The sequence below is a fragment of the Cryptomeria japonica genome, chromosome 5 (genome assembly GCF_030272615.1).
Source record: "Cryptomeria japonica chromosome 5, Sugi_1.0, whole genome shotgun sequence".
NCBI classification, from domain to species: domain Eukaryota; kingdom Viridiplantae; phylum Streptophyta; class Pinopsida; order Cupressales; family Cupressaceae; genus Cryptomeria; species Cryptomeria japonica.
In genome coordinates, this window is record NC_081409.1 from 212,120,524 (window position 1) to 212,147,266 (window position 26,743).

At 35.7% G+C, this 26,743-nt stretch overlaps 1 protein-coding gene across 3 annotated transcripts; it reads left to right on the forward strand.

The window, feature by feature from the left end:
• Positions 1–26,285, forward strand: LOC131051717 (cullin-associated NEDD8-dissociated protein 1). 3 transcript variants are annotated; one of them, XM_057986334.2, is made up of 29 exons: positions 1–135; positions 2,619–2,760; positions 3,079–3,248; positions 3,720–3,930; positions 5,381–5,546; positions 5,796–5,925; positions 8,886–9,000; positions 9,263–9,417; positions 9,567–9,690; positions 10,423–10,473; positions 10,562–10,644; positions 11,851–11,935; positions 12,111–12,212; positions 12,306–12,404; positions 12,808–12,921; positions 13,028–13,111; positions 13,302–13,442; positions 14,686–14,778; positions 14,949–15,070; positions 15,183–15,345; positions 15,450–15,689; positions 15,884–16,132; positions 16,207–16,392; positions 16,508–16,654; positions 24,012–24,128; positions 24,229–24,397; positions 24,556–24,633; positions 24,725–24,863; positions 25,566–26,285. In XM_057986334.2, the coding sequence occupies exons 2-29, from the start codon at positions 2,725–2,727 to the stop codon at positions 25,699–25,701; spliced, it is 3,705 nt and encodes a 1,234-aa protein (XP_057842317.2). In that variant the 5' UTR covers positions 1–135; positions 2,619–2,724; the 3' UTR covers positions 25,702–26,285. The 3 variants fall into 3 exon arrangements, with proteins under 3 accessions (XP_057842317.2, XP_057842318.2, XP_059077339.1); XM_057986335.2 differs by having other exon boundaries at positions 34–100; XM_059221356.1 differs by lacking the exon at positions 1–135 and adding an exon at positions 275–459.
• The last annotated feature ends 458 nt before the right edge of the window (positions 26,286–26,743 follow it).

Sequence of the window (26,743 nt, forward strand, 5' to 3'; positions counted from 1 at the left end):
ATATTATAAAAAGGAGAAGAAATAGGGAAGTGAAAGAGGCGAGAGAAGAAACGAACATAAGCATAGCATTGTGCGGCGAAAAGAGAAGGAAAGAGCCAGGGTATTTCTCTACGCACAAACCCCATTTCTCCAATTGTAAGTCTTTCAAGCTGCTCTCTAATAAATATCTTCATTTAAAACGTAAATAACAGTTGTGATATCATGGACATATGCTGCTTTTTTTGGATTGTTCGACAGATATATTTTTGTTGTTTTAGGGCTACTCTGCTTTAGTGAGGAGGGCCATTTTTTCACAGCACTGGATTTTCTTGCTTTTTCTTTAAAGATTTTGTTCGTTTGCAATCTATAGTTGAAAAGAAAAATAATTCTCAGATCTAGTTGGGTGCGGATGTTCTTGTGGTCGAAGAAAAGTCTGTCGATTTTCACTGTTTTGTTTATCCGTCGGACGGGCGCACATATGTAACGCAGTAGAATAGTGATCTTAAATTAACTTGAGATGAATTGATCAGAAACTTTTTTCTTCAATGCCAATATCTTGTGCTGTATTCTGTACTTAAATAAATCTGTGTCTCTCTCGACTATAAAGTATTATCATTATAGCACAACCATCCCACATATCCACTGGAGATATGAATTGTAGCGACAGTGGTTTGAACCTCGATCACACTCTTATAAGTGCCCTCATTACCATTATATTACAAGTCCCACACGTCCACTGGAGTTTTGGATTGTAGTGGCGGGGGTTTGAACTTTGATCATGCTCTAATGAGTTCCCTCACGCTACAAGCATTCTACATATCTACTGGAATTACGAATTGTAGAGACGGGGATTTGAACTTCCATCTGACCTTATAAGTGCTCTCATTAGCATCGCATCACAATCATCCCAGATGAACACTGGAGTCATAGGGGCTCTGAACTTTGATCACTCCTTATAAGTGCCCCCATTACCATTACACCACAACCATCCCACATGTCCACTGGATTTAAGGATCACAGTGATGGGGGTTTGAAAAATGATTAATGTTTTCCAACCTGGTCATCACGAGGATTAGCTTCCAAGTTTCTGACAGCTAACTGCGATGTACATTGTGTTATAATTTCGGAAATGGAATCTGATTTATTCCTCTCTTCTCTTCATCTTTGTACCATTATGTATTTACTAGATTTATAATTTCGGAAATGGAATCTGTTTTATTCCTCTCTTCTCTCCATCTTTGTACCATTATGTATTTACAAGATGAGTGGACTTGCTACAGCAAGTCATATGGTAACATATTGATGATGGGGATGATGTGTCGAGATAAAACATTCCATCTTATCTGCAGATGGGGCAACTAAAATGGTAGATTTAATGGAAATGAAATTACTCTGGTGTTTCTGTTCACTTCATTTCTGCCTGCAGATCACTTATAAGGTTTGGCTATTTATTGAGACTACAGAGAATGAAGTTTCTTTTCCATTTAGAAAACAAATGAAGGTTTTAGGATTTTGAATGCAAATATTATGTCATGGAATGGATTGGTGTGCTGTGATAAGCTTTCCAACTTACAAATGGGTGACAGCTTGGCAGAAAGTCATGGACAATACTTCTGTCATCTGTGTTATAGATTCTGAAACAGCATTATTTCAGTATCTCTGATCTCAATGTTTTTTCTTGGTTAATGTGTTTAAGATACTACCTTACCTTTTGTCTAGTGAAAGGAAGGTTCATATGCTTTTCTAAGACATGCATCTGTTACTATTTGGTATATTTAGGGCTCAATCAATGGAAGAGTACTTCACCTTCAGGTTGAGGTGGTCAAGGGGGAGGACATTGAGGATCTCATCCAATAGGGAGAAACAAAGAATGTATTGTGGAGGGAGATTGCATTTTATATGTTAGTTTTAGTACAGGTTGATATGTATGCATATGATTCGTGCTACAATGGGCTAACTGTACTTGTGAAGCATTGCACAATTGAACTAAAATCATACGGGAACTATGCTATGCAATTTTAGCTTGATGGTATCTTAACAGTACGCACTGCAATCCTATTCAAATCTTAACTCTCTGGTAATATTGATACATAGAAGAAGGAGTCACAAATGAGACAACTTAAATGATAGCAACGATGCTAAAAATAATAAATGAAAAACTGAATTTCAGTTCCTAAGGAATGAGATATGTTGTGGTCTGGTGGACATGAGTGGGAACTTTCCATTATAGATTTGGGCACAATTTAGTGTGCTTTGGTATACTTTCAATGATTCCTATAATTTTAGGTTGGTAATACATGCGGGGGAAGAGGAGGAAGACAGATAAACTTGAATTGGACCCTTCTGAGGTTGAATAAACTTCTTTTGAATAAAAACCTCATGAATTTTTCACGTGCTAGTGATTTTTGTGCAATATGATTGAGATTAGGAGGGTCCATAGACAGTCTCTCATTCAGTGTCTTTAGACTATAAATCACACTGGTTTTCATGGCATTTACTGGTACAACAGTCTAATGTTTGAGTTCTGAAATCTATCATGCTCATCGTTATTTCTATTTTTTTGTAGTTTTCGTTTGCTGTCAGCAATCTTCAATCAGTATTGTCAGTTTTAACTTAAGTTTGTAACTAATATGTTGCAGGAATTTGAGACTGCAATATCAAGTCTAAAGTGGTTGATCAGCAGAAATTATTATACAACCCAAATACTACACTATACTGGAGATCAGCGCATGAATTTTTTTGAACATGTCGACACTTGCAATCAATGGAATACTGGAGAAGGTATCTTTAGTAATCCATTTTTAATGAATGCATGAAGAGTTTGTTTGCTTCTTATTATTTGTTGACTGACCACTCTTTATACTGGAAATGGCCAAGCTATTGTCTTTTGAAAAGCAGTTGATGAAAGGATGGACCATGCAATGAAAGATCATTTTGTGGAGATTTTTTGATACATTTATTGTTTAAACTTGACCGTTCTTATGCATGGTCTATCACTTTTTGCTTTTTCAAAAGGAGTTGTTCTAATTCATGAACTAGTGCCTTGTTCGAGTTTTATATAAGAGAACAGCTGATTTTTATCAAAATTTGTCACTGCAGATTACTGGAAAGGATAAAGATTACAGATATATGGCAACATCTGATCTGTTAAATGAGCTGAGCAAAGACACATTTAAAGCAGATAATGAATTAGAGGGCAAAGTAACATATGTAGTGCTTCAACAACTTGATGATGTAGCTGGAGATGTCTCTGGGCTTGCTGTAAAGTGGTTTGTCATATCCTTTCCTCTTTGGTGCCAGTAGACATGTCATCTCATATTTAAGTATTACTAGTTTTATGTTTTTGCTTATATTTTTTCTAGGGTTTTCCCTCAACAGGATGTATTAAAGAGCACCTTTCAGAATAATAGATTCAAATTAAAGGCATAATCTTATTTAGTATCTTTTTCAACTGGTTAATATCGGGTATTGAATCAGAATAAATCAGAATAATTCTGCCATACAACTAGTCCAAAGTTGCTCTATTGATAGTAATCTATGGAGCTGTCTTCTTTGGTGAAAACGCTATGCATAATTGCATCCAAACTTGAAGGGGACAGTTTGAAGAGATCAGTCATTTGATTGTAGTCTCAAAATGGTTTTATGTTGCACTTTTTCATTCTGAAAATGTTATTCACTTGTATTCTCTTTCTCTAGTTTTCTTTTCCAAAACCTAATGTGAGACCCTGCTTGTTTTGCAGCCTTGTTCCGTTGGTTAAAAAGGTCAGTGAGGATAGAGTTGTTGAAATGACAAGCACATTGTGTAATAGATTATTGAATGGGAAGGAACAACGACGTGACATAGTAAACATAGCTTTGAAGACAATTATTTCTGAGATTACAAGTCCAATTGTTGCCCAGCGTGTGGTTGCAACACTTTGTCCTTTATTTATACAAGGCATCACAAGTGTGGTAAGTGATCATTACTGAGTGCTATTGGGAGTCTTTTTCTTATTCAGTGCGGTTAAAAACAGCTAATTGCATGGACATTTACAAAGACTTTAATGGGTTAAATACAGTGTACTATTGTAACTAATTACTCAAACAAGACCATTTCAACAATGGTTTATAATATAAAAAACTGTAAACGTAACATTGACAGTTGTTACTGTGTAATGAATGCTTTTGCTTTCTCCTTAATTTATTATTTGTTTAATAAAAATTGCTGCAGAATATTGCTGATTTGCAGTTGGTATTTAAGCTCCAAGTTTAATTGTTTGATTGGTTGTTAGGGATTTCTTGAATTCTCTTGATAGTGCTGGTCCACTGGATTGAAACATTAAAAATTTAGACATTATATAATAATTTGATAATAGCATAAAAAATGGAAATTGCTAAACAATTCGGTGTCCAAATTGTGAAGCATTGGAATGGCTAGGAAACCCGAAACATCATTGGAAATGGGAATTTTTTGTTTCTGCTGATTCTAGCTTGTAGCAAATATTTGTAGAAGCTGAAAGCACAATCTGTATGTGGCATGCCTTTTAGTGGCTTTCTGGCTGTTTCTGCTGGCAGAAAAATTTCTGGGAAACAGTTGGAAGGCTTTCATTTTATTTGGAGGAAACAGTGCAATGTTCTCAATATCTCTTCTACTTCAAAATTACATTTTTATTGCAGCTCTTCTAGCTTGGCCTATTTGAGTTTGCACAGAGATGAAATACTGGATCCTGAATCAGGTTTCACTTTCTTCATTAATTCAGTGATCCGTATTTATGTTTCTTGTAGAAACATGTAATTACTAAACCTTTTTTGGGTATATTTGCTAGAGAATAATTGTCATTTTTACCAGATAAGAAGGGAGACATGTTTCCTGAACCTGGGGATTTCTTCAGTGAGATGAGCACCAAAAGATTTCTTGTTACTGGAGCCATCTGACTGAGTCTCCCGATCTCTCTATGTTAACTTTTGTAGGCACAGGCGTCTCTTTTAAAAACAAAAAATCGAGGTTGTGAACTAAAAAGTGGCTTAATACAATGAATTTATGAAATGCCAAAACTTAAAACAAAATTATTTGTTTTACTTTGATCAGAGTAAAAAAATTGATAGGTGTTTGCTTTGATCATATAGTTAGACTGCAGATGTGAAGTATCCTTGAAATATTTTATTTTGTAAAATATCACTGTAATTATTTTAGCATTTATTTCAAATATTTTACTAATAAAATTTGGCAAAAAGATAATAGGTTTATTTATTATTTGACAGCTAATCATGCTTTGTCATATGTGTTATATGGAGACTAGTGTCTGTTAGTGTAATTTTATGTGTTTAAAATTAACTTTAAATGTCTAGTGATACAGCTTGTTTCAAATATATTAAAATATACTGTGTATGGAATAATGGGATTTTGTATGCTTCTTCACAGGATACAACTACAGAAATCAAGTGCGATTGCCTTGATATCTTATGCGATGTCCTGCATCGGTTTGGAAATCTCATGACTGCAAATCATCAGATATTGTTGAATTCTTTGCTTTCACAGCTAAATTCCACCCAAGCAAGCATTAGAAAGAAGTCCGTAGCTTGCCTTGGTAATGATCTTTATTCGCTATCTTATGCATTTACCAACATGCATGTTAAATTAAAGTGAGTTGCCTTTATAAAGTAAGTTGATGGTTAATTGATTTGTTGGGGTGGTCAATATTATTTGAATTCTTTTGACAATGCTGTATGCATTGTTCTCTAATTTTCAACCAAGTCTATTTGCTTGTTTATGCATTGTTCTCTGCTACTACTTTAGTGGAGGAAATTTTCAACTAAGTCTATTTGCTTGTTTGCAGCATCACTAGCTTCTAGCTTATCGGATGATTTATTGGGTAAGGCAACAGTCCAGGTAGTTCAGTTACTGCAGAGGAAAAGTACGAAACCAGATATGATCCGCACAAACATACAGATGATTGGAGCATTCAGGTAATAATTTGACATGCATTATTGTAGTTGAAACATAAAAGTAGCTTGAATAGGGGTTGTTTATGAATTCAGGAGTTCTTGCATGCCACAATATTTAGCAATTATGAAACCAAGGTTGGAATTTAATGTAGTAAATCAAGACATGATGATTGCGAGTGTTTTTGTGAGGGATTGAGTGTTCTACGAATCTTTGTGACACATCATACCCTTAGCCAAGCAAGTAATGAACGCTTAGATTTGCGTTTCTTGCAAAAAATTCTAGTAGAGTTATTCTACTTGACTCTTCTAGACATAGATATGGGTTACAAAGCTCGATTGCTGGAGATGAAGGTTAAACAAACAGATAGGTGAGCCAAATTTAAAATATGGCTTCAACTTTGTAGAAGCTTTTGCTTATAAAGGATACCTCTGTAAATGCGGTGGTTTTATCTGGAATTTTGAAGGAAATACAGATTCTTTTTATTTGCAAATGTTCACAAGTGGATATCTTTGCGGCAAATAAAAGGTTCATACTTTTGGAAGTAGATTCCAGAGGGGTCCTGGCTTTAGAATAAAATATGTAAAATTGTGTATGAATATATTATAAATATAAAACAAACAGAATAAATGTCATCAAGAAAATTTCAAAATTAGAACAAACATCAGGTCAATATATACAAGAAATTTTGAAAAGATGATTACCAAATCTTGCTGCATGGTGCCTTCATTGTGACGATGATTTGAATGATAAGTCCTAATAAGAGATCTGACACTTCCATGGGCCATAATTGGTAGACCAGAATATCTGGATGTCAGATTTTTGTACGTCAATGTTTTCAGCACTTAAGTGACTCATCATCGGGATAAATTGATTAGATGGGTAGCAGACTAGATCTCCTATATAGAAACTCTAGTTAGGTGCATGATAGGGTATGACCCTCATTAAAGAAAAACATTCAAGACAGTAGTAACAAGAATAAATTGAAGTCACAAAACTGCAACTCAAATTTGTTGGAATTGTTTTTGAGGACATGATAATGTAAAAAGAATTTAATTGGATGCACAAATATGCTCCCATGCCTTTGAGACATTAAATTCTGACTTTTTGTTCTTCATCAAAAATGAAGATCATAATCAAAGTTGCATGGAAATTGGTACACAAACGATATTAGATATGAATGTGACGTTAAACTATGTAAAAGAATGATAAATGTGTATTGATAAAACAAATAACTAATGGGGTTTCGGGTCCCCTCAAAACCTGTTTTTCCCATAATCAAAAACAAATTAATGATAACTACAAAAATAAAGAGAAATGTTACAAAATAAATGTCAAGATGATGAGTGACAACTTGGGCTGGACATTTACTTGTAGCAACATTTTCATGCTTGGGGCCTCTGCATTGGTGGACATTCATGTGTAACATGTCCAGGCATGGGATTTGTTTTTCGCTATAAATCAGTTGGGCCTTGGTGATGTTTCTAGTTAACCCCTAAACAAAAAAATTAACTAGTCAAAACTCAAAAGGAAAAACAGAAAGCAAAGATTGTCGACTTAAGAATAGTAATTAAAATTTAAAAATAAAAATAGTAGAAGATTAAATTATTGAAAATATACTAACTGTAAAAGCATTAAAACATTAAGAAAGTTACTAAAACTGAAAATATTAATAAACACTAACAACAATGAAATTATTAAAAATAAAAATATTATATAAATGGAATATTAAAATTTGAATAGAAATTCAAAATAAAAAACGAGAAACTTAAAGTCTTAAACAAACTCTAGGACAAGAAGAAAGTTAAAGCCCATGTTGTTATAGACTAAAAAAACTGCTGAAATATTATAAGTAGGAAAAAAAATGCTGTTTTTGTTATTTCAAGCCAAAGAGGTGAAAATTCTGCATTTTTATCTGGTGCAGTCCAAAAAAAATACGGTTTTGTTTTTCAAAAACAGGAGCAAAGGTAAGGTGGTGGCAGCTTTCAGTGGGATTGAGGGTAGCATTTCTCATAGTGTTCAGAGGTAGTGTCAAGGGTGTGTTCCATGACACAAAATAAGGTGAAAAATCTGCTTTTCCATCTGGTCCAGCCCAAAAGAAAAATACGGTTTTGTTTTTTAAAAATAGGAGCCAAGGTAAGGTGGTGGCAGCTTTCAGTGGGATTAAGGGGCAGCATTTCTCATATTTTTCAGAGGTAGTCTCCAGGGTGTGTTCTATGACATAAAATATGGTTGGGTTGAGGGGCAAAGTCCCTTCCACCAGGGCTGAATTAAGGCCTTCAAGGCTTCAAGGACCGTAATGAAGAATGCAATTTATAATAATTTTATTATTTTTAAGTTTTCTAACCATCACTAAATTTTTTCAATCACATCATAATCATTTATGCTGCTGAGCTTATAATTGTTGAAGACAAGAAGGACAGCACAATCCTATCAAATCAAAAGTGATAGCTTGTAGCTCTACAAAGTTAAAAAAGGAACCATATTTGAAAGTACACTGGGCATATATTAAATCTTCATCCTAATTCCTACAATTCATTGATACACTTCCCATTTCATTGAGACCTTCAATTTCTACATGCCCAACAACTCTGCAATAGCATGCATCACAACTAATTGTCACTGTGAATAACGATAAATCACAAATTTCTAGACAATTGAATATCATTTTTGTCCATATTTCAGTATGTAATACAACTAGGTCATTAAATTTATCTTCTCTGCCTGTGGGCCATGGTAAACAAACACTCTATTCTCAGATTTATGAAGAGTCTTTGGGGATATGTATCGATGTCAAATGTAAACTTAGTTATCTACATCAAAATGGATCTTTTTTGGTAGATGTCTTGTTAGAAGCATAATTTGTATATGTATTTGTTATATTGCTTTTTTTTAATTGCTATTAATCTTTGTAGGATATCATTGGTAGATGTTTTACAACTCTGATGGTGAACTTATTCATAAATGTCCTTTTTCCTTGCAGTCGAGCTGTTGGGTACAGGTTTGGACCACATCTAAATGAAACAGTTCCTCTGCTGATTAGCTATTGTAGAAATGCATCTGAAGCTGATGAGGAGCTAAGAGAATATAGTTTGCAGGTGTTTAAAAAGTTTGCTTGTAGAGAAATAATGTGTTTTATATGTATTCATCTTACAAATTTGTTTACATCAGTGGTCCCATTTTAAAAGTTGCTACAGTATATAGGGCATAAAATGTTCCTTTGAATTTTCAGCTTGGGTTTCATATCATCTATATTGAAAGGTATTTGTATAATGTATCTTCAGATTTCTATTCTTCAAATTAAAGAACCCTGAAAATTAAGAGATCTGTAAACAATCACCTTAAAGATGCAATTTGCAGGCATTGGAGAGTTTTGTCCTCCGTTGTGCCAGAGATGTGGCTGTTTATTGTGATGTGATTTTGGAACTTGCATTGGATTACATAAGTTATGATCCGAACTACACTGATAATATGGAAGAAGACACAGAAGACAGTAATGGAGAGGAGGAGGATGAGTAAGTATGTTTAAAGTGCTTAAGAAAATTTTTTGTTTGAGAATTTTTTTATTTTTGCACAATGATTACTTCTCCTATTCCCATATAATTACTTTTTCAGATTGCCATTGCCAATATTGATATTGTGAATGTTATTCTGATTGATGTAGAGAGAGTGCTAATGAATATAGTGACGATGAGGATATCAGCTGGAAGGTTCGAAGGGCAGCAGCCAGGTGTTTGTCTGCAGTGATAACATCTCGTCCAGAAATGCTATTAAAGCTGTATGAAGAGGCATGCACTTTAAACCTTTCTTAATTGTTGCTGGGAGATATTGATATTGTTTCATAAATCTGTTTCCTTTTATAAGTTGACTCTATCTATTCTACATTTGTTATGCTTTTTGACCTTTGTGATGACCAATAATTTTTGCTTTGCCCCTCTTCAGATTTTGTGGCTTGCCACCAAAGAGTGACACAAATAGATATAAATAGAGTTTGAGATAATATATATGGGTTGTAATCACATATTAATATGTGGTTTGCTTTTAGGTTTTTTTTTAATAAGATGTTATATCAGTACTGTGTTATATCCAAGTGTAGCTCAATTCTTTATATGCCAATGGCCATATTGAGAATACTAAGAGATGGTATAAATTCATAATACTTTCCTTAATGTTCTTTTTTTGTTGATATATTTCTTTTGCATTTTCTTTGGTTTGTTAAATGGGAAGTAATCTCTAGGGGAGAAGACTGCTGCTTTGTTTTGCCCAGTGAGTGTTATTATAGAATGATAGCATTATTTAGAATAGCACAGTACACCACATTTCTTTGGTGAAGTTTTCTAATAATTATTTAATTCCTTACAACAATTTTGTGATATCCTTTCGAGTATGATAACAGTTTTAAGATTCATTAGTTTCTCAGAGTGATTAATAATCTCATTTGATATGTGTGGAGTTTTTCATTGGAATCACAATTAATTTTGTCATTTGAGCTCTAAGTTTGCATGAAATCTGTTTTGCAGGCTTGTCCAAGGCTTATAGAAAGGTTCAAAGAGCGAGAGGAAAATGTTAAAGTATTAATATCTTACTTATATTTTTGTTCAGACGAATGATACCATTTATTTGTATTTTTTTGATTTTAACTTGTTAATTCTGCTGTAGATGGATGTGTTTAATGCCTTTATTGAGTTGTTACGCCAGACTGGGAACGTGACTAAAGGATCAGGGGATGCTCGACATTCAAGGCAAGTGATTAATGAAATATGTAGTCATGATATTATTCATAATGAAGCCAGACTAACAGAAGTATATACAAAAGGGATTGAAAGAAGGAAACCCCTCTGTCTGTATTGACATCAAAATAACCATTTTTATTAACAAAAGTTACTAAACTGTTATAAGACAAGAAGAAGAATGCAAAAGCAAGACAATCCTTGAAACCATTTAAAAAGCTCTAATTATAAATAAGAAATTCAGACCGCTAGAAATATATAGAAGGAAACCTGTCTTTAATGATGTCAAAGTAATCATTAGCTTCAATAATATGCAACTAATGGGAGAAAACCCTAACCTGATTGAGGCAGAATTAACTGATTTAATAATTTTATATCACCCACAAAGAACTTTAGCTACTTGATATGGGAGCACAAGCCAAGGACTGAGGGATATCCATTCTGTACTATACCGGTCTCATACCTTATGATGTTGGGATCTTGTATTGGGCAAGATTTGATTCTTGTTCTCATTTAGAACCGTTCAACTTCACCAGCAGACAAAGGGCCCATTGACAAAAACTATCTTAAGGCAGAATATGATGCAGTGTGAAAGTATAGATATTGAGACAAAACCCATCTTGATCTTGCTTGAAAAGTGAAGAGGCTTGTTTCTTGAACTCTAATGGATTTGGCAAAGGTCATTCATGTAGTCTGGATAAAGCTTGTGCAATTATGTTATATGAATTTACTTTATCCCAACAAGATAATGGCACTAGCATGTGCTCCTGTCTTGACCTGGCTGAGTGGACCAAAGAACAAGACTCGAGATGGGCAATGACATCATCAGTTGACTGTTCAGAGCAAATATGTGGGAAGTTGTGTTGGATCTTCGACATTTCACTAATAAGGAAGAATTAAAATAATTACATTTAAGAGTGGCTTGATATTTTTGCATTTACTCTGGTAATTGCATTCACTATAATGATCTTTCAAGATGTGGCTCTGTGAAGGCTACTTCTTTTTGGTCAAGATTGAAATCAGTGTTCTTGGATATCTTAGTATTTTTTTAATCCTTGTTTCAAATTACTTGGTTAGTGGTCGTGGTAATGGAACATCAGTAATGTATTTTTTTATAAATATTTTATAGTAACTAATCAACAAACCAAATACAAATATAGCACGTCTTCTAACATTATAAATCTTCAAAATGGCTAATGCCATTTAATGCTTTGGCAGTCCATTATTGATGTTGAAGCAAGAAGTCCCAAAAATTGTCAAGTCTCTGAACAGGCAGCTCAAGGAAAAATCAGTAAAGACTAAGGTGAGTGTCTTTTTATATGTGGGAACTGATGATGCTCTGCAATATATATTACACTTTAGATTATAGTGTCTTTTTCATATAAAAAAGACCTCGTGATTATTCTTCCTGTTTTCCTTGTATTTTGATGTTTATGTAAATTTGCAACTACTATCCTGATCTGAGAATGTTTATGCAGGTTGGGGCATTTTCCGTATTGAAGGAGCTTGTGGTTGTGCTACCTGATTGCTTAGCTGATCATATAGGCTCCCTGGTACCTGGAATTGAGAAAGCACTTAATGTAATAAGATAAAGAACCATGTGTCTTATTTGAGATTTTGTATTCACATAATCTATTGTGTTTCCCTTTTCTGAATATAATGTTTTGTATCAGGACAACTCGTCAAACTCAAATCTTAAGATTGAGGCACTTGTATTCACTAGGCTTGTAATGGCGTCACACTCATCCTTTGTCTTCCATCCCTACATCAAGGTAATGGTTGCCTAACCATGCACACAAAGTGCTATTTTGAAGTGCTTATGACTGAAACATAAGTGTAGCTGGTTGTTTTCTACTACCATGCTCTCTTGTTGAGATTCTATTGGAATATTTTCTTTTATATTCATATGTCCATTTAATCTGTCTAGGTGATCGAGTGTTTGGGGAAATTTAATTTTTGAATACAGGGAACAATATTTCTTCTCTATCTGCCCTTTTTTGAAGTTAAAAAATGGTTAATACACACTTTGTATAGCTGTATCTCAAGAAATCCTGCCTGCTCTAATATTTTTCCACACCAGATTTTTTCTTCTGTATTCTAGACTTTCAGATACTTTTGTGGTGAACTCAACAATAAATTCTTTGGCTAAATTCATCCAATGCAAACTTGTCTCAGGCCCTTTCTGGACCTGTTCTTTCTGCTGCAAGTGATCGTTACTACAAAGTCACAGCAGAGGCACTGAGGGTCTGTGGAGAACTGGTTAAGTCGATTCGTCCACAGTTTTCGACTGTAAGATTTTTGTCTTGATATTATTAGTATGCATTGAATGCCATTATTTCCAACTGAGAATGTTTTATGTTTTATTCTTAAATGACAAAGCAAGTTTTTGTTGCAGCCACCAGTTTTTGATTTTCAGCCGTATGTTCACCCCATTTACAGTACCATTTTGATGCGCTTGGCTAATCAAGATCAGGATCAGGTCTGATCCTCATCCTTCTTTTCCTTTTGCGGAAGATGATTCTCGCTTATCTAATATCAGTAATATTTATGTATCTTAGAACCCAAAATGAATGCTGTATTATTTCCTGTATATGAATTTAATTGCTAGATGCTTTATTGGTCCATAGATTGTGCTCTTTTCTTATCTGATTTGGGATTTATATATACAGGAGGTCAAGGAGTGTGCAATTTCTTGCATGGGATTGGTTATTTCAACATTTGGTGACAATCTTCAAGTTGAACTACCTGCGTGTTTGCCTCTTCTTGTTGATCGCATGGGAAATGAGATAACAAGGCTTACAGCTGTTAAGGTGTGACATTCACGATCTTATGTGCCAAATAGCTTTTAGTTTGGAGTCAATTTATTATATTGTACGAGTAGTTTGGAAATGGTATTTTGAGTAGGTTTTAATTTTATTTAAATTGTAATAGCATTTCTTGTTGTTCTGTTTCTGTCCTTGATGTCTTGGTCTACAATTTCTATTTTTACATCCTGAGCTTGTCTCAAGTTGTTCTTATGGTTCAAGCATGGTTATGATACATAGAAGTCTAGGCATAGAAACCATAAATATAGATGAATTCATCTTTCAGAAATTTGCCTTCAGGAGATGACTGCCTAACAGTTCATATCAGTCTCATAAGGCTCCGTTTCAATGCAATCTATATTATCCATTACTCCACATGCAATTGAAGATTTAATGGTAACTTTCCCTCGAGTCAAGTTGCTATTGCCCTTCTATAGAGCAGTTCCTTTAATTGTCACTTTTGTAGACAATTTGTGAGAAGCCTTGGGAGTAATGGTCCCGAAATCTAGGTTAATGGTTCTATTTATTTTTTACCACTTTGTTTCTTGGCTAAGGGCAGGTACTGGTTTTTGAGAAAATGTTGCCCCATCAAGGCTAAGTGGGGTGAGTTGAGGAAGAATAGAATCTCATTCTAAACAATTTGAGCACTACTTACTTCCAAATGCTCAGTATCCACAGCCTGAACTTGCAATAACTGGCACTGGCTGGTGGGGCCACGAACAGGGGGCCCATCCTATTCATAAATGAATAACCAGTTGAAACACTATGGGCCCAGTAGGGGTTTGAGTCTGGATGGCTGCTGAATGGCAGCACATGTTTACCAAACAACCGTTCCCTTAACAGCAATGCCAAAATAACATTAATCTCTTATTGAGGATTTCAATTAAGTCATATCTCTTCTCTTCAAGTTTGTACAGAAGGCATAGGTGTAATGACATACTCACAGGCCATGCCATATATTTGTTAGTAGTAAAGCATCTTTTGCAACCAACTCATCAGTCAACCCATTGTTGGAATATCATAGTTCCATAGTCCAAAAACACCTTTACACTTCAAATAAAACCCTTCAATTTATTATTTAAATTTTGAAAAGTCAGAGTACTCTTCTATTTTCTTAACCTACAAGATCAGAGTTGAGTTCTTAGAATAGTAGACACCACTATTAATTTTGCTCTGTTTCTCTTTCATGTATTATCAGATTGCATTGTGCATTGTTAACGGTTCTTTTGGCCCTGCATGTACTATTTAGGCATTCGCTGTTATTGCTGGATCACCTCTTCGGATTGATTTGACATGTGTTCTGGAGCATGTCTTTGCAGAACTAACAACATTTTTGCGAAAGGTAAATTTATGCTTAGCTGGTGATATGTTTCTAGCATTACAGTCATTTGTATTGTTGGGTTTTATATTCATATCTTCTTGGAAAAAAACCTTTAACCACTTGATCTCACCCACTTGGACTATTTTCTTGTATTACTTGCCTCAATACGTAATTTTCTGATTTCCAAACAGGCCAATCGAGCACTAAGGCAAGCTTCATTGGGTACTCTGAATTGTTTAGTTGTTGCTTATGGTGATAAGATCAGATCATCTACATTTGAAGCCATAATCACAGAGCTTCCAACTCTCATAAGGTTTTTTTTCTCTTGCTGCTCAATTTGCCTTTTACATCTATCTGGAGTCGCATGTAGAGTTGTTTTTCTGAAGTGATTTCTGATTCTATTGATGATGGCATTTTATTTTCAGTGATGCAGACCTACATATGACTGCTCTAGCATTGGAACTGTGCTGCACTATGATGTATGATCAGAAGCGTCACCGAAATGTTGGGACTGTAGTGCGGAATAGGGTGCTTCCTCAGGCTCTTGTGCTTGTCAGGAGCTCATTGTTGCAGGGTCAAGCACTGCAAGTAATTTACGATACTTGACTTTATGTTTCTTTCTTGAGTGTTTTTGCAGTATTTGTCTTACTATTGCTAATTGCATTCATTTATGTATTTTTTTAAACATGCAGGCTCTGCAAAGCTTTTTTGCAGCTTTAGTAAAATCGGCAAACACTAGTTTTGATGCTCTATTAGATTCTCTTCTTTCAAGTGCTAAACCATCTCCACAATCAGGTGGTCTAGCGAAACAAGCTCTCTATTCAATAGCTCAGTGTGTGGCAGTTCTTTGCCTTGCTGCAGGAGATGCCAAATGTGCATCAACTGTACAAATGCTGACGAACATTCTCAAGGACAACAGCAGTGCCAATTCGGTCAGTGCCTCTTAACATATAGTAGGAGGAAAATTGCAGGTTTTCTGAGGACTGTGTTAGTTTGACCTTCTAAATTTCATTTAGGGATATTCATAATTTTAAGCTTTTTATATAATCACATGTTCCCATTTACAAAATATCTTTGGTTTTTTACGTAGATAGTGTATGACTAAGGCCCAATTATTCCTTTGCAGGCTCGGCATCACCTTGCCTTGCTCTGTTTGGGAGAAATTGGTAGACGAAGAGATCTTAGTCAACATGCAAACATAGAAGGCATTGTGATCGAGTCTTTCCAATCTCCCTTTGAAGAAATAAAATCTGCAGCATCTTATGCTCTTGGAAACATAGCGGTTGGAAATCTCTCTAAGTATCTTCCGTTTATTCTGAACCAAATCGATAACCAACAAAAGAAGCAGTACCTCTTGCTACATTCATTGAAGGAGGTAGCATTTTTTCTTTACATGTTTGAATGTTTTGTTGCTAGGGGAATGAAGTACTTACTTGCAGCGCTTTGCAGGTTATTGCTAGGCAAGCTGTAGATAAATCTGGTCAGGTTGACTTGCAGGATGCATATGTTGAAAAGATACTCAACTTGTTATTTAATCATTGTGAGAGTGATGAAGAGGGGGTACGCAATGTTGTTGCAGAATGTCTTGGGAAAATTGCTCTTATTGAGCCAGAGAAACTTGTTCCAGAACTACGGGTATGTGTACCTCATCAAGGCATCTCACATAGATATGTTAGACAGTCTATGGGAATTTTATTCTTTTTCTTTTGCGAAATACATTAACATCTGTTAAGAAAAAATCTTTGTTCAGGAAAGAACCTTGAGCCCATCTGCCTTTACAAGGGCAACCATGGTCATTGCTGTAAAATATACTTTTGTGGAGCGTCCAGAAAAAATTGATCAAGTTATCCAACCTGTCATAGCATCATTCTTGATGCTTATTAGAGATGATGATAGGGTAAGGCAAAGCTAACTAGATAGTCACTTCTGTAATTATCAATTTTAATTTGTTTTGGTAATCACCTTTGTTCAATTCTAAGAAGTCATTTGATATTGAAATATCCGTTTGATGGCATAGTTTCGGCTTGTATTATGAACATGTTTTTTTGTTTGTTTTTATGGACATTTTAAAAACTTTTTTGATGCATTGCTGAGCTGTTTGTGATAGTTTATGATATGTTGCTTGATGGATGTTGTGGTTTCATTCTCTTGAACTCATGTACCTTGTGCCTTTTTTCTACATAAATTACTGGAACAGATTCTGCATTTGTGCATTTAGCTTGTTCATAAAGGGAGAGTTGTTGTGATTCTGTTTGGATTCACTGATTGAAAACTTACAAGCAGCTTTGCACATCAGACTCTCTTAGTAACTGACCTAGTTTTTAAGCATGTGCTTGTGGGATTACTGTGTGAGATCTTCAAAACTCAGAAGCACAAAATAAAAAATTAAACTACTGTTGAAGCCTCAAACATTTAAATAATACTACTAATTCAATTGTGATTCCGTTAAATGTATAAAGAGGAATATTGATAACTAGAAATTTATTTATATGATTTGTGTGTTACTATAGTGATGTTACTGGTCTCAGATTTCAGTAGATAGTTGATAACTGGCAGTAGCCTTCTGCATTAGAAAGAGGAAATAGAAGAATATAAAAATGTCTCATCACATGTGACCAAATTTGGTGTACTAAGCTTTGAATTCTATGGCCTTTTTTGGAAATCTGAACCTCTAAACCTTTAACCTTTGCTTTTATTCTAAGATATAAATAGTTGGAGGTGGGGATTTGTGGTGGTAACATAAGTGCATGTGTTAGTACTGGCAACTGAAAAACTATATTGGATATTAATTATTATGTGTAAACCTAGGTTTTCCCTTTTAGGGTTTCTTGACCTATTAAAGGTTGAGTTCTTTCTTTTCATTGTATGAAGAAGGATTATTATTGACAATACATTTTGGAGCATATTTTTCCTCTCAACTCCTATATGGTATCAGAGCTTCACCTGTTCTTGTTTTGAGAATTTTATGTACCTAGGGATTGACTTTTTTTTTCTGAGCACTTTGGGCCTAAACAAACCTCACCATCGTGCTCAGAAGGTTCGAAAACTCCTATGGTCATATAAAATTCGACCTATTTTGGTTCCTGAGCCTTTGGGAGCATTTTTTTCTCTAGATCCAGAACGTACGGCCCTGACACGTAGTTCGTGAAAAAATTTTTCAAAAAAATTATTTTGCTTTTTTACGGCATGCAGGCCGAATTTTTGCCTTTTTATTAAAAAAAATTCTTTCAAAAAAGCAAGGAAAAAAAAAAGGGTTTTTATATCGTGGGGCCCCCCCTGCCTTCACGCAGGCCCTACAGGTCGCTGCCGCACGTCCAGACCTCGGGCCCCGCACCTCTTCTGGCACTTGGCAGCTTTCTCCGGCCCTCGGCGACTCGGTCTTCGGCCCCCTGCCGTCTCCCAGCTCCCGCCGGCCCAGCTCCCTGCCGGCCTCCTTGCGAAAGCCGGCGGCCCAGCTGCTCCGCCCATTGGAACCCTCTGTGACCACCCTTGCTTTCTCTCGGTCTCCTCCTGTGCCTCGCTTCCCCAGCTTCGGTCGCTGTTAGAACTCGAGCCCGTCGCCGCTGCAGTGCCCTCCGCTCCCCGCACCGCTCAACTCCCCGGCAGTTGCCTGCTCCCCGCGCTTGTAGCTCCACGCCCGGCCTCCTCCGCCGTCCAGCCCACTTCGCCTCTTGGCCACCTGGCTCCGCCGCCAGCCTGCTTCGCCCAACCACCGGGCCCGCTCCGCCCAGCCACCTGGGAGGCTCCGCCCAGCCACCCGGCCGCCACCGGACCACCAAAGAGCCACCAGGCCTCCTTTTTTGGCCTTTTTCGAGTGGGTTTGGTTTTTTGGCTCTATCTTGGGCATACGGAGTCGTTTTTTCCAAAATGAATAGGCATCGGAAAGTTGGTTCCGAGCCCGACCTCATGGTGTTGGTATTTTTTTCCAATTTTGCTGTTTGACTGTGTTTTTTTTTCCAGTCAAAGTGAGGTCTAGTTTTTGCACTCCGGGAGCCATAGAATGAGCATCCAAACTCCGTTTTTCGAAAATTTTATATTTTTGGAAAGCGTGTGCTGTGTACTTTCCAGCCATCTGAGTTTTATTTCTAGATTCTGCTCCATGCATATTTTATTCAGTTTTTTGCTTTTCAGTACTCTGGTGGATATCGTGGTTGTTTCAGGTCCTGGGATCTCTTCTCTGAGTAGGATGTCTCTATTTTGGTTCACGTTTCTATTTCCAGTCTTCTTATCATTGTATTTTGTATTTATGCAAACTGACTGAGATAAAGTGCCATCATGCATTGTTTACTTGGAATCTTGCATATCTTGTGTCTTGTTGTACATGCACTATTGATCAAGTGCCATAAGGGGGTTGATGTTTGCTTGTTGTTTGCCATCTTCCTTTGTCCAGTGAGTGTTTCTTCCATGACATTCGCCTCATGATGTGTGTCAAGTGAGTGTTCCTTCCACGACACCATGTACTTTTCTCAGCACCTTTGATGTTTCTGGTTCTTCGTCATGCAGTTTTTCTTGGCTGGTTTTTTTAGTGTTCCTGTCCCTCTCCCTTGTCAGCATTATGGGGAGGTTTGTCTTGTTGGTTCTAATGCTTCCATGGTTCGATTGATCAGCTCTTCAGGCTTTGGTTTCTCATGCCATCTGTATTTTCGATTTCAGTTGTTTGCCTTGTTTGCCTTTTGATTCGAGTAGTGTCATTTGAGGGCACTCATGCAGATTACAGTCTTCTCTACCTGGTCAGGTTCTATTTCAGTGGAGGTTCTTCAAATCAACAGTTATTCTTCGACAGAGTTTGTAGGTTCTTCATGCTTCAGTGGTATTCTTTTCCACCTTTTTTTGGAGTAGAGTTTTGTTCCCACGTGGTTTTCTCTATTTCTCCAGTTCATAGAGATTTCATTGTATTTGGGTACCTGATCAGGCCTTGTTGCCGAGACTCATCTTTATTGCTTTCATTAGCTATTCTAGGTTTTAGCTTCTCCCTAAGTCTAGCTTAAGGGGGGTGTTAGAGTATTCGGGTATTTACTTGATTAATTAAACAATATTTGTTTAATTATTTAAGTTCCCTTTATCTCTTTTACACTTAAGCTAACTTTAGGTGCATATTATTAATTATTTTAATTAATTATTATGTGCAAACCTAGGTTTTCCCTTTTAGGGTTTCTTGACTTATTAAAGGTTGAGTTCTTTCTTTTCATTGTATGAAGAAGGATTATTATTGACAATACATTTTGGGGCATATTTTTCCTGTGTATTCTTTCCTTCTGTGATTTGCTTTATCGCTTCTCCTTGTAACAGGTTTTTCAGCTTGCAGAGATTATTTGGGCTCCTGTGGTGTTGTATTTTCTCAACTCCTATAGTTCATACCTTTGCCTTGGTGTCAGGAAACAACAATAGCAAAATAAAATTAGGAAATAGCTTGATTACTGGTCTAATGCTGCTAAAGTGACAGGAATGAAAGTAGGAAATAGCTCGATTCATGGTTTAATGCTGCTAAAAGCTAATATCTTCTATTTGGAGGAAACTTGGTTTTAACACACTAGAGATAAATCTAAGAAATCACAAGGTGGAGGAAGTGGCCCTTAACATATGAAGGAAAACCAAGTAACCTGGATGAATGTGATAAGAGTGGTAGCTTAACCTTCAACAACTTTCAAAGTTAAGAGAGAAAATATCATGCTCTTAGTCAGTTGTGTATTGGGTTATTGAATGATGGGGTCTCCGTGGCCTAATTAAGCTATATATAAGAATTTGTTCTTTTTAAGGATTGTGGAGCTTTATTGTCTTTTGTTTCACTTATATTGCATGGATTTGTTCCATTTGATTTGTTTTTGCAAAGTATTGCTGTTATATTGTTCATGGGATATGGTAATTTCGGTAGAAAGATAATTGGTTAAAGTTTTTGAGATAGATTGGGAGATTTTCACTGATAAAAAAAACCAACTTACTGTGTGGAATCTACATGGTCAATGTTCTTATCTTAGGTGTCAAACTGATGTGATTCTAGCGTCATTAGGAAGTATTTTTTAAGAGCTTTTGGAACAGTAATCAGTGTAAAGATTTGGAGCAATATCGAGGATGATATGGTCCTGTAAATGTTGGCCCTGCTAAGTTAGCACATAGTGCAATGTCTCAAGCATCTCAATATATATAAAATTTCTTGCTGAATTGTTTCCACCTGAGGGGCTATTCCCTGTTTTTTATGACGTGCTTTGATTTGTATTTTTTTGGTTTCCAGCCTTTCAAAGCAAGTTCTTGTCTAAGTATTGGGGGGCGTAGAGTGATGTCTGTTTGTTAATGATAATTTTTATTTGTGATTTGGGGTACAATTTAAACTATATCTAAATTCAATAATTGATTTTTCAAAATATAAATAACTTAAAAATAACAAAAAAATTAACCTACACAAATTAAAGAAGCTGAAATTTAAAAACTACTAGATACTTGTGTTTATTCTTAAATGTGCAATAACAATCCATTGCATCTGATAATTGTAATATGAATTATGGTTTATATTTCATCAAACAAAGTTACATATTGAGGACTCATAAGTGAGTTGTGAGAATCTTGTGCCTACTGCGTAGGTACATTGAGAGACAAGTTTTTAAATCATATTCATTATTTGATGGGCAACTCAGACCCTACCTATCTCTAAAATTGCCAGACTCAACTGCCTCTTACAATAGGACCTACCCACTCATGGTGGAGATTATTCTTAGTTCACTAAAATTCAGTATTTAGGGAAGTTGGACGTCAGTGCTCTCCGTTACATGCTGTCTTTGAAGATTTGCCTAAACTCTAAATCAGGATTTGTTGATACCAGTATGTGTAGGAAAGTGAGGTTGGGTGCGTGTTATCAATAGACTTAGCATCAAGGATATTATGATGCACACACCATTGCCAATCGGTAGATTGAATCCATTGTCTTTAGCAACAATCAACCTTTTGCTAAGTATTGTATTTATGCTTTGGATTCTAGGATGTGTAGTGCCTTTGTTGCATGTGGGGAAAGTGGATCGTAAATATGAAGGTGATTGTAGAGTGAAAAGTGCAATTCATCTTTATTAATCATGACATTCAACCCTAACGAGGATTATATAGGGTCAAGGGGAGCTTGGTTATGATACTAAACGGAATAAACAATAGGCTTATCAACTCTGGAGTAAAAGATACTAACTGACCAGCCATACAAGAAAATGACTTTGCAGCAGCAAAAGAAATGCAACAAAGTGGTTCACCCAAGTATCATGGCCTCTAGAAGGTTTTATTGAAGATAGGCAAATTGGCATACAAATTGGTACCACCTCAGTCCACTTTAGGACATCTAGTCTTTCATGTCTTGTGCTCGAAGAAGGTGTTTAACATCAAGATTCTAGTCTAACCAGAGTTACCAGGTCTATTATATTGGAACCTGAATCAGTTTTTAGATAATTGTAAAGAGACTGAGTAGCACGATTATGGAATACCTCATTGAGTGGAAGACCCAGCTGACGGTAGATGCTAAATGGGAAGATGATGGCTTCACGCAAAAGCTTCTAAAGGTTCTTGTGGTTAAAGATCACATACCTCAACAAGTAACATACAACATCAAAGGGAGCTTGGTCAGGGCACACAAGACAGAATGAAACAAGAAGCTGATCAGCGAGTGAAAGATGGAGTTTGGGTCTTGCAATGATACAAGAATTCTCTAAGAAAGGGAACAAATTGGTAGTATTATGATGTTTCTAAGGTTTTGCTGAGGTTAGATAATGCTACATAGTACATACAAATAGAATCACCTCAGTCAATTTCACTACATCCAGTTTTTCATGTATAGGCAAAACAATTCTAGGTCATATAGAGTTACCAGAGTTAGCTGAAGAAGGAAAGATCATATTGGAACTTGAAGCAAGTTTTTAGACAGATTAAGAGGCTAAATAACATGATAGTTCATGAAGTTGAAAATCCTGTTGACGGAAGATACAGCATGAGAAGATGATGCATTCATGCAGAAGTATCCATGGTTAAGCAAGGACAACAATCTTTGAACTGGGTGCATGCTATGTCCATAGCATCTTTGGTGTACTAGTTATGGATTTGTCCACTTGTGTTGTGCATATAACCTTTTGACTTGGTCGTTTGATATCTAGATTTAATATTTATAGTAATTAATGTAAATGGGATTACGTGGTCACTAAAGCCTAACTATGCTATATATAGGAGGTAGTGGCTTAGCATTTATGATCATAGCTACAAGCATGTTCTCATTGTAAGGAGTGTGGAGTTTGCACTCTTGAAGTGTGTTTTTTGAATTGAATATTGATTACAAATATCTTGCTCATACAAGCATCAACATTAGACCAATACAAGCTCCTTACGAGCAAACACACTAGAAATCATCTATGGAAGAACAAGAGTCACCACTTAGAAATCCACTTTTTATTTAGGAATCACCTCCATATTAGAAGCCAATCCTGGAAGACAAAGAGTCACAACTTAGAACTCCACTTTAGATGCCCCTATGGGGAATTGAACTTGGGTCTCCATATTGAAAACCCAACATTTTATCCAACTAAGCTCAACCCCTTGTGAACTGGTTCAGTCTGATATTTAGCATATTGTTATTCACTCTATTTGTATTACATTGATCTGTTCTATGCTACTATTATTTGTGAAGTATTGCTGTTCTTCTGTTAATGTGATATGGTAATTTCATTATGGAAATCCCAGTCGTTCACTATACAGTGCCTTATCTTTATTAGGAGTTTTGCTTTAAAGTTTTTGGATATGACGAAAGCCATTTAATGATAATCTGATGTATAGCAGGCTGGTGCAATTATAAGCTATAAGGATGCTGTTAAATTTCCACTCTTTCATAGTTGTTATGTCATGTATGGTTCCTTAGGCTACTTATTGGCTTTGTTTTTTCCGGACTGGTCAGCTAGCTTTTGGAGTTGCATGGATTTTCACTGATTTGTACAATTTGCTGCCTTGATGTTAAATTTTTACATGTGTATGACTAATTTTTGTAACTCAGATGTAGCATTGTCAATAAGACAAATCACAATTGCAATGCGGTCTCATTTCCTGTGCTTTTTGGGCTATTTTAATGTTTTCTTATTTTGTTTGTTCTTATAAATTTTCTCTTTCTCATGTTTATGCAAGTATTGCCTTCTCTGTATTATGTTTGTTTCTAGTGTTACCTGGGCAGGCAGTAGTGCATGCTTGGGCCTCTCATCTTATAATTCTGTATTCTAAATGCCCTCTTAACGTCTGGTTTCTAGCATGTGAGACGTGCAGCAGTTTCTGCATTGAGTACAGCAGCTCATAATAAGCCAAATCTAATAAAGGGTCTTCTTCCAGAATTGCTACCTCTTCTGTATGATCAGACAGTTGTGAAGGTATATATATATGTATGATATACATAGTACATTACATGTTTGTGTGCTGTATCGATAGACATTGCTTACAGGATGCTTTTGAATTGATGGCTTCCTGCAGCAAGAATTGATAAGGACTGTTGATCTTGGTCCTTTCAAGCATACTGTCGATGATGGGCTAGAGCTGAGGAAAGCAGCTTTTGAATGTATGGATACATTGCTTGACAGTTGCCTTGATCAGATTGACCCATCATCCTTTATTATTCCCTATCTTCAATCAGGCTTAAATGGTGTGTATCAATTATGTTTTTAAATTCAAAATTTTAAGAAAAAATAATCTATTTATTGCATTTACTTTCTTTAGAATGGTAGTGTATATAGCTCATCTGTATGATGTGAAGTAGTAATTTGCAGCCTGTGATATTCACCGGGTTTCTGTTTGTTTTAGATCATTATGATGTCAAAATGCCTTGCCACCTCATTCTTTCAAAGCTCGCAGACAAGTGTCCCTCTGCTGTTCTGGCAGGTTAGCTGATTCAGCTTACATATAAGAATTCTTAGTGCTTTTAATCTATGGAAGGATGATTTTGAGTCTAACTAAGCACGCCCCAATGCAGTTCTTGATTCATTGGTGGAACCACTGGAAAAGACCATTAATCACAGGCCAAAGCAAGATGCTGTGAAGCAGGAAGTAGATCGCAACGAGGATATGATTCGTAGTACACTACGTGCAATTGTTTCTCTCAATCGTATAAGGTGCTGCAATTTTTTTTGAATTGATGAGAACTTTTTTCATTTTTATTCATGCAAAGATACTTCGGTTCTTTAATCTAGCATAACATATAATTTCAAATCTTCATCTTTATATAACTAGGCAATTTCTCATTTGTAATATGATAATGGTGTATTGAATAGAAATTTTTGGAAAGGTACACATAGATAAGTAGAGATGAACAAATACTTATGTATAATAGCATGGAGTATTCTTCTATGCATAACTGGATTTATAACATAGTGTATTGAATAAACATGTATGTAAAGTTACACAATGGATACGCTTTACATGGGGATCATTCATTCTTTGGAACCTAGGGGATATTGCCTGACCATCAGGAATATAGTTGAATAGATATGATTTACACAGGGATGCTAATCACTTTGAAATCTAGGGATATTACCTGACCTGCAGTAATGTGACAACTATGCATGCCTTGTAGTTGTTACTGAAATTTTTTCTCTTTTTTCTTGTTTTTTTTGTAAGTAAAGGAATTTTTTTTCACTTATCTTATGCAAATATGAGTTTCTTTTCTTGCACTTAAAATATTTTATTTAAATTGGTTTCACTACTCACTTTCTAAAAAGTAGTTACTATGCAAAATAGGAGAATTAATTTTTACTTACTGTATTTTTTTTTTATTTGATCTGCATGTTCATTTTCCCGTTCTTTTGTTTATGCAGTGGTGGGGAATGCAGTGCTAGATTCAAAATGCTCATGGACTCTATTAAGAAGTCCAGTCATCTAGCTGATAAATACAGTGCTGTTCGACATGAAAGTGATACAGTCGTGACTAGCGATGCTATGGATATTAGTTAGGCTTATCAATATTTGAAAAGTATATTTTTAATAATTCTAGCACTGTAATGTTGCGAAAAGGCAATCTGTACATTTCAAAGAATGTTTAAGGAAGGGAGATTGAGTGTCTAGTTTTGTTACCTCGGCATTTATGCTTTAGTTTCTCTCCACTGGATTTGCTTGGGAAGCACCATATATTTCTGCAAGAGCTGTTCCATCCTTCATTTATATTTGTTGTTCAATTGGGATCAGCATAACTTGGTAAAAATTATTTCGGACAATTTTGCACTCATTTAGAAGTAGACATGAAGTTGTGCATGCCTATGCATTTCTTCTTGAACACTGTATAATAGCTTCATGGGCCACTTTTCTGAATTGAATATCTAAATGGTGGTCAGTACCTACTTCTGAACAGACATGCAAAACTAAAACTACTGAAATGTGTTATGACTCGTCATCACAGAATTTGAAAGTTTTGCAAAAAACCAATAAAATGAAAAATACAGCTCAGGGCAGGCTGTGGGCTGTCTCCTATGGCTCCATACGGTTCCTTTTTGAAAAATATGTAGGACTTGGATGTATAAATATATTTGAAATTGCTTGGATGCGAAGCTGCTTCCATGTTTGGAGCTAATGTTAATACTACTTTATAGCCAATGTTAATACTACTTTATAGCAATTATTAATACTTTGATGCTAATCAATAAACAAGTAGGGGGAATTCCTAGGTCTCCGTGCAAATGTCTGATATACAGTGCAAGCCCAAGGTTGGTGTATTAAGAAATTATTTTTATTGGATTATAATCAGTGTTTGTCATTCATGTTTATTCTACATTTAAAATAATATATCTAGTTTACAATGGATCTTGTATAATTTGTACACCCGCATAACAAAATTCATTTTAATTTACATATCAGCCAGGGCTAACAGATATTTTTATGTTAGGTTTGAACGAGTATCTTTTCTCTTCGAAAATTCTATTCTATATTCACTTTTCATTCCCACTTTCTGAGCACCTAAAATATTCTTTATTCATGTCAAGCCCATGACTCTCAAATTCAT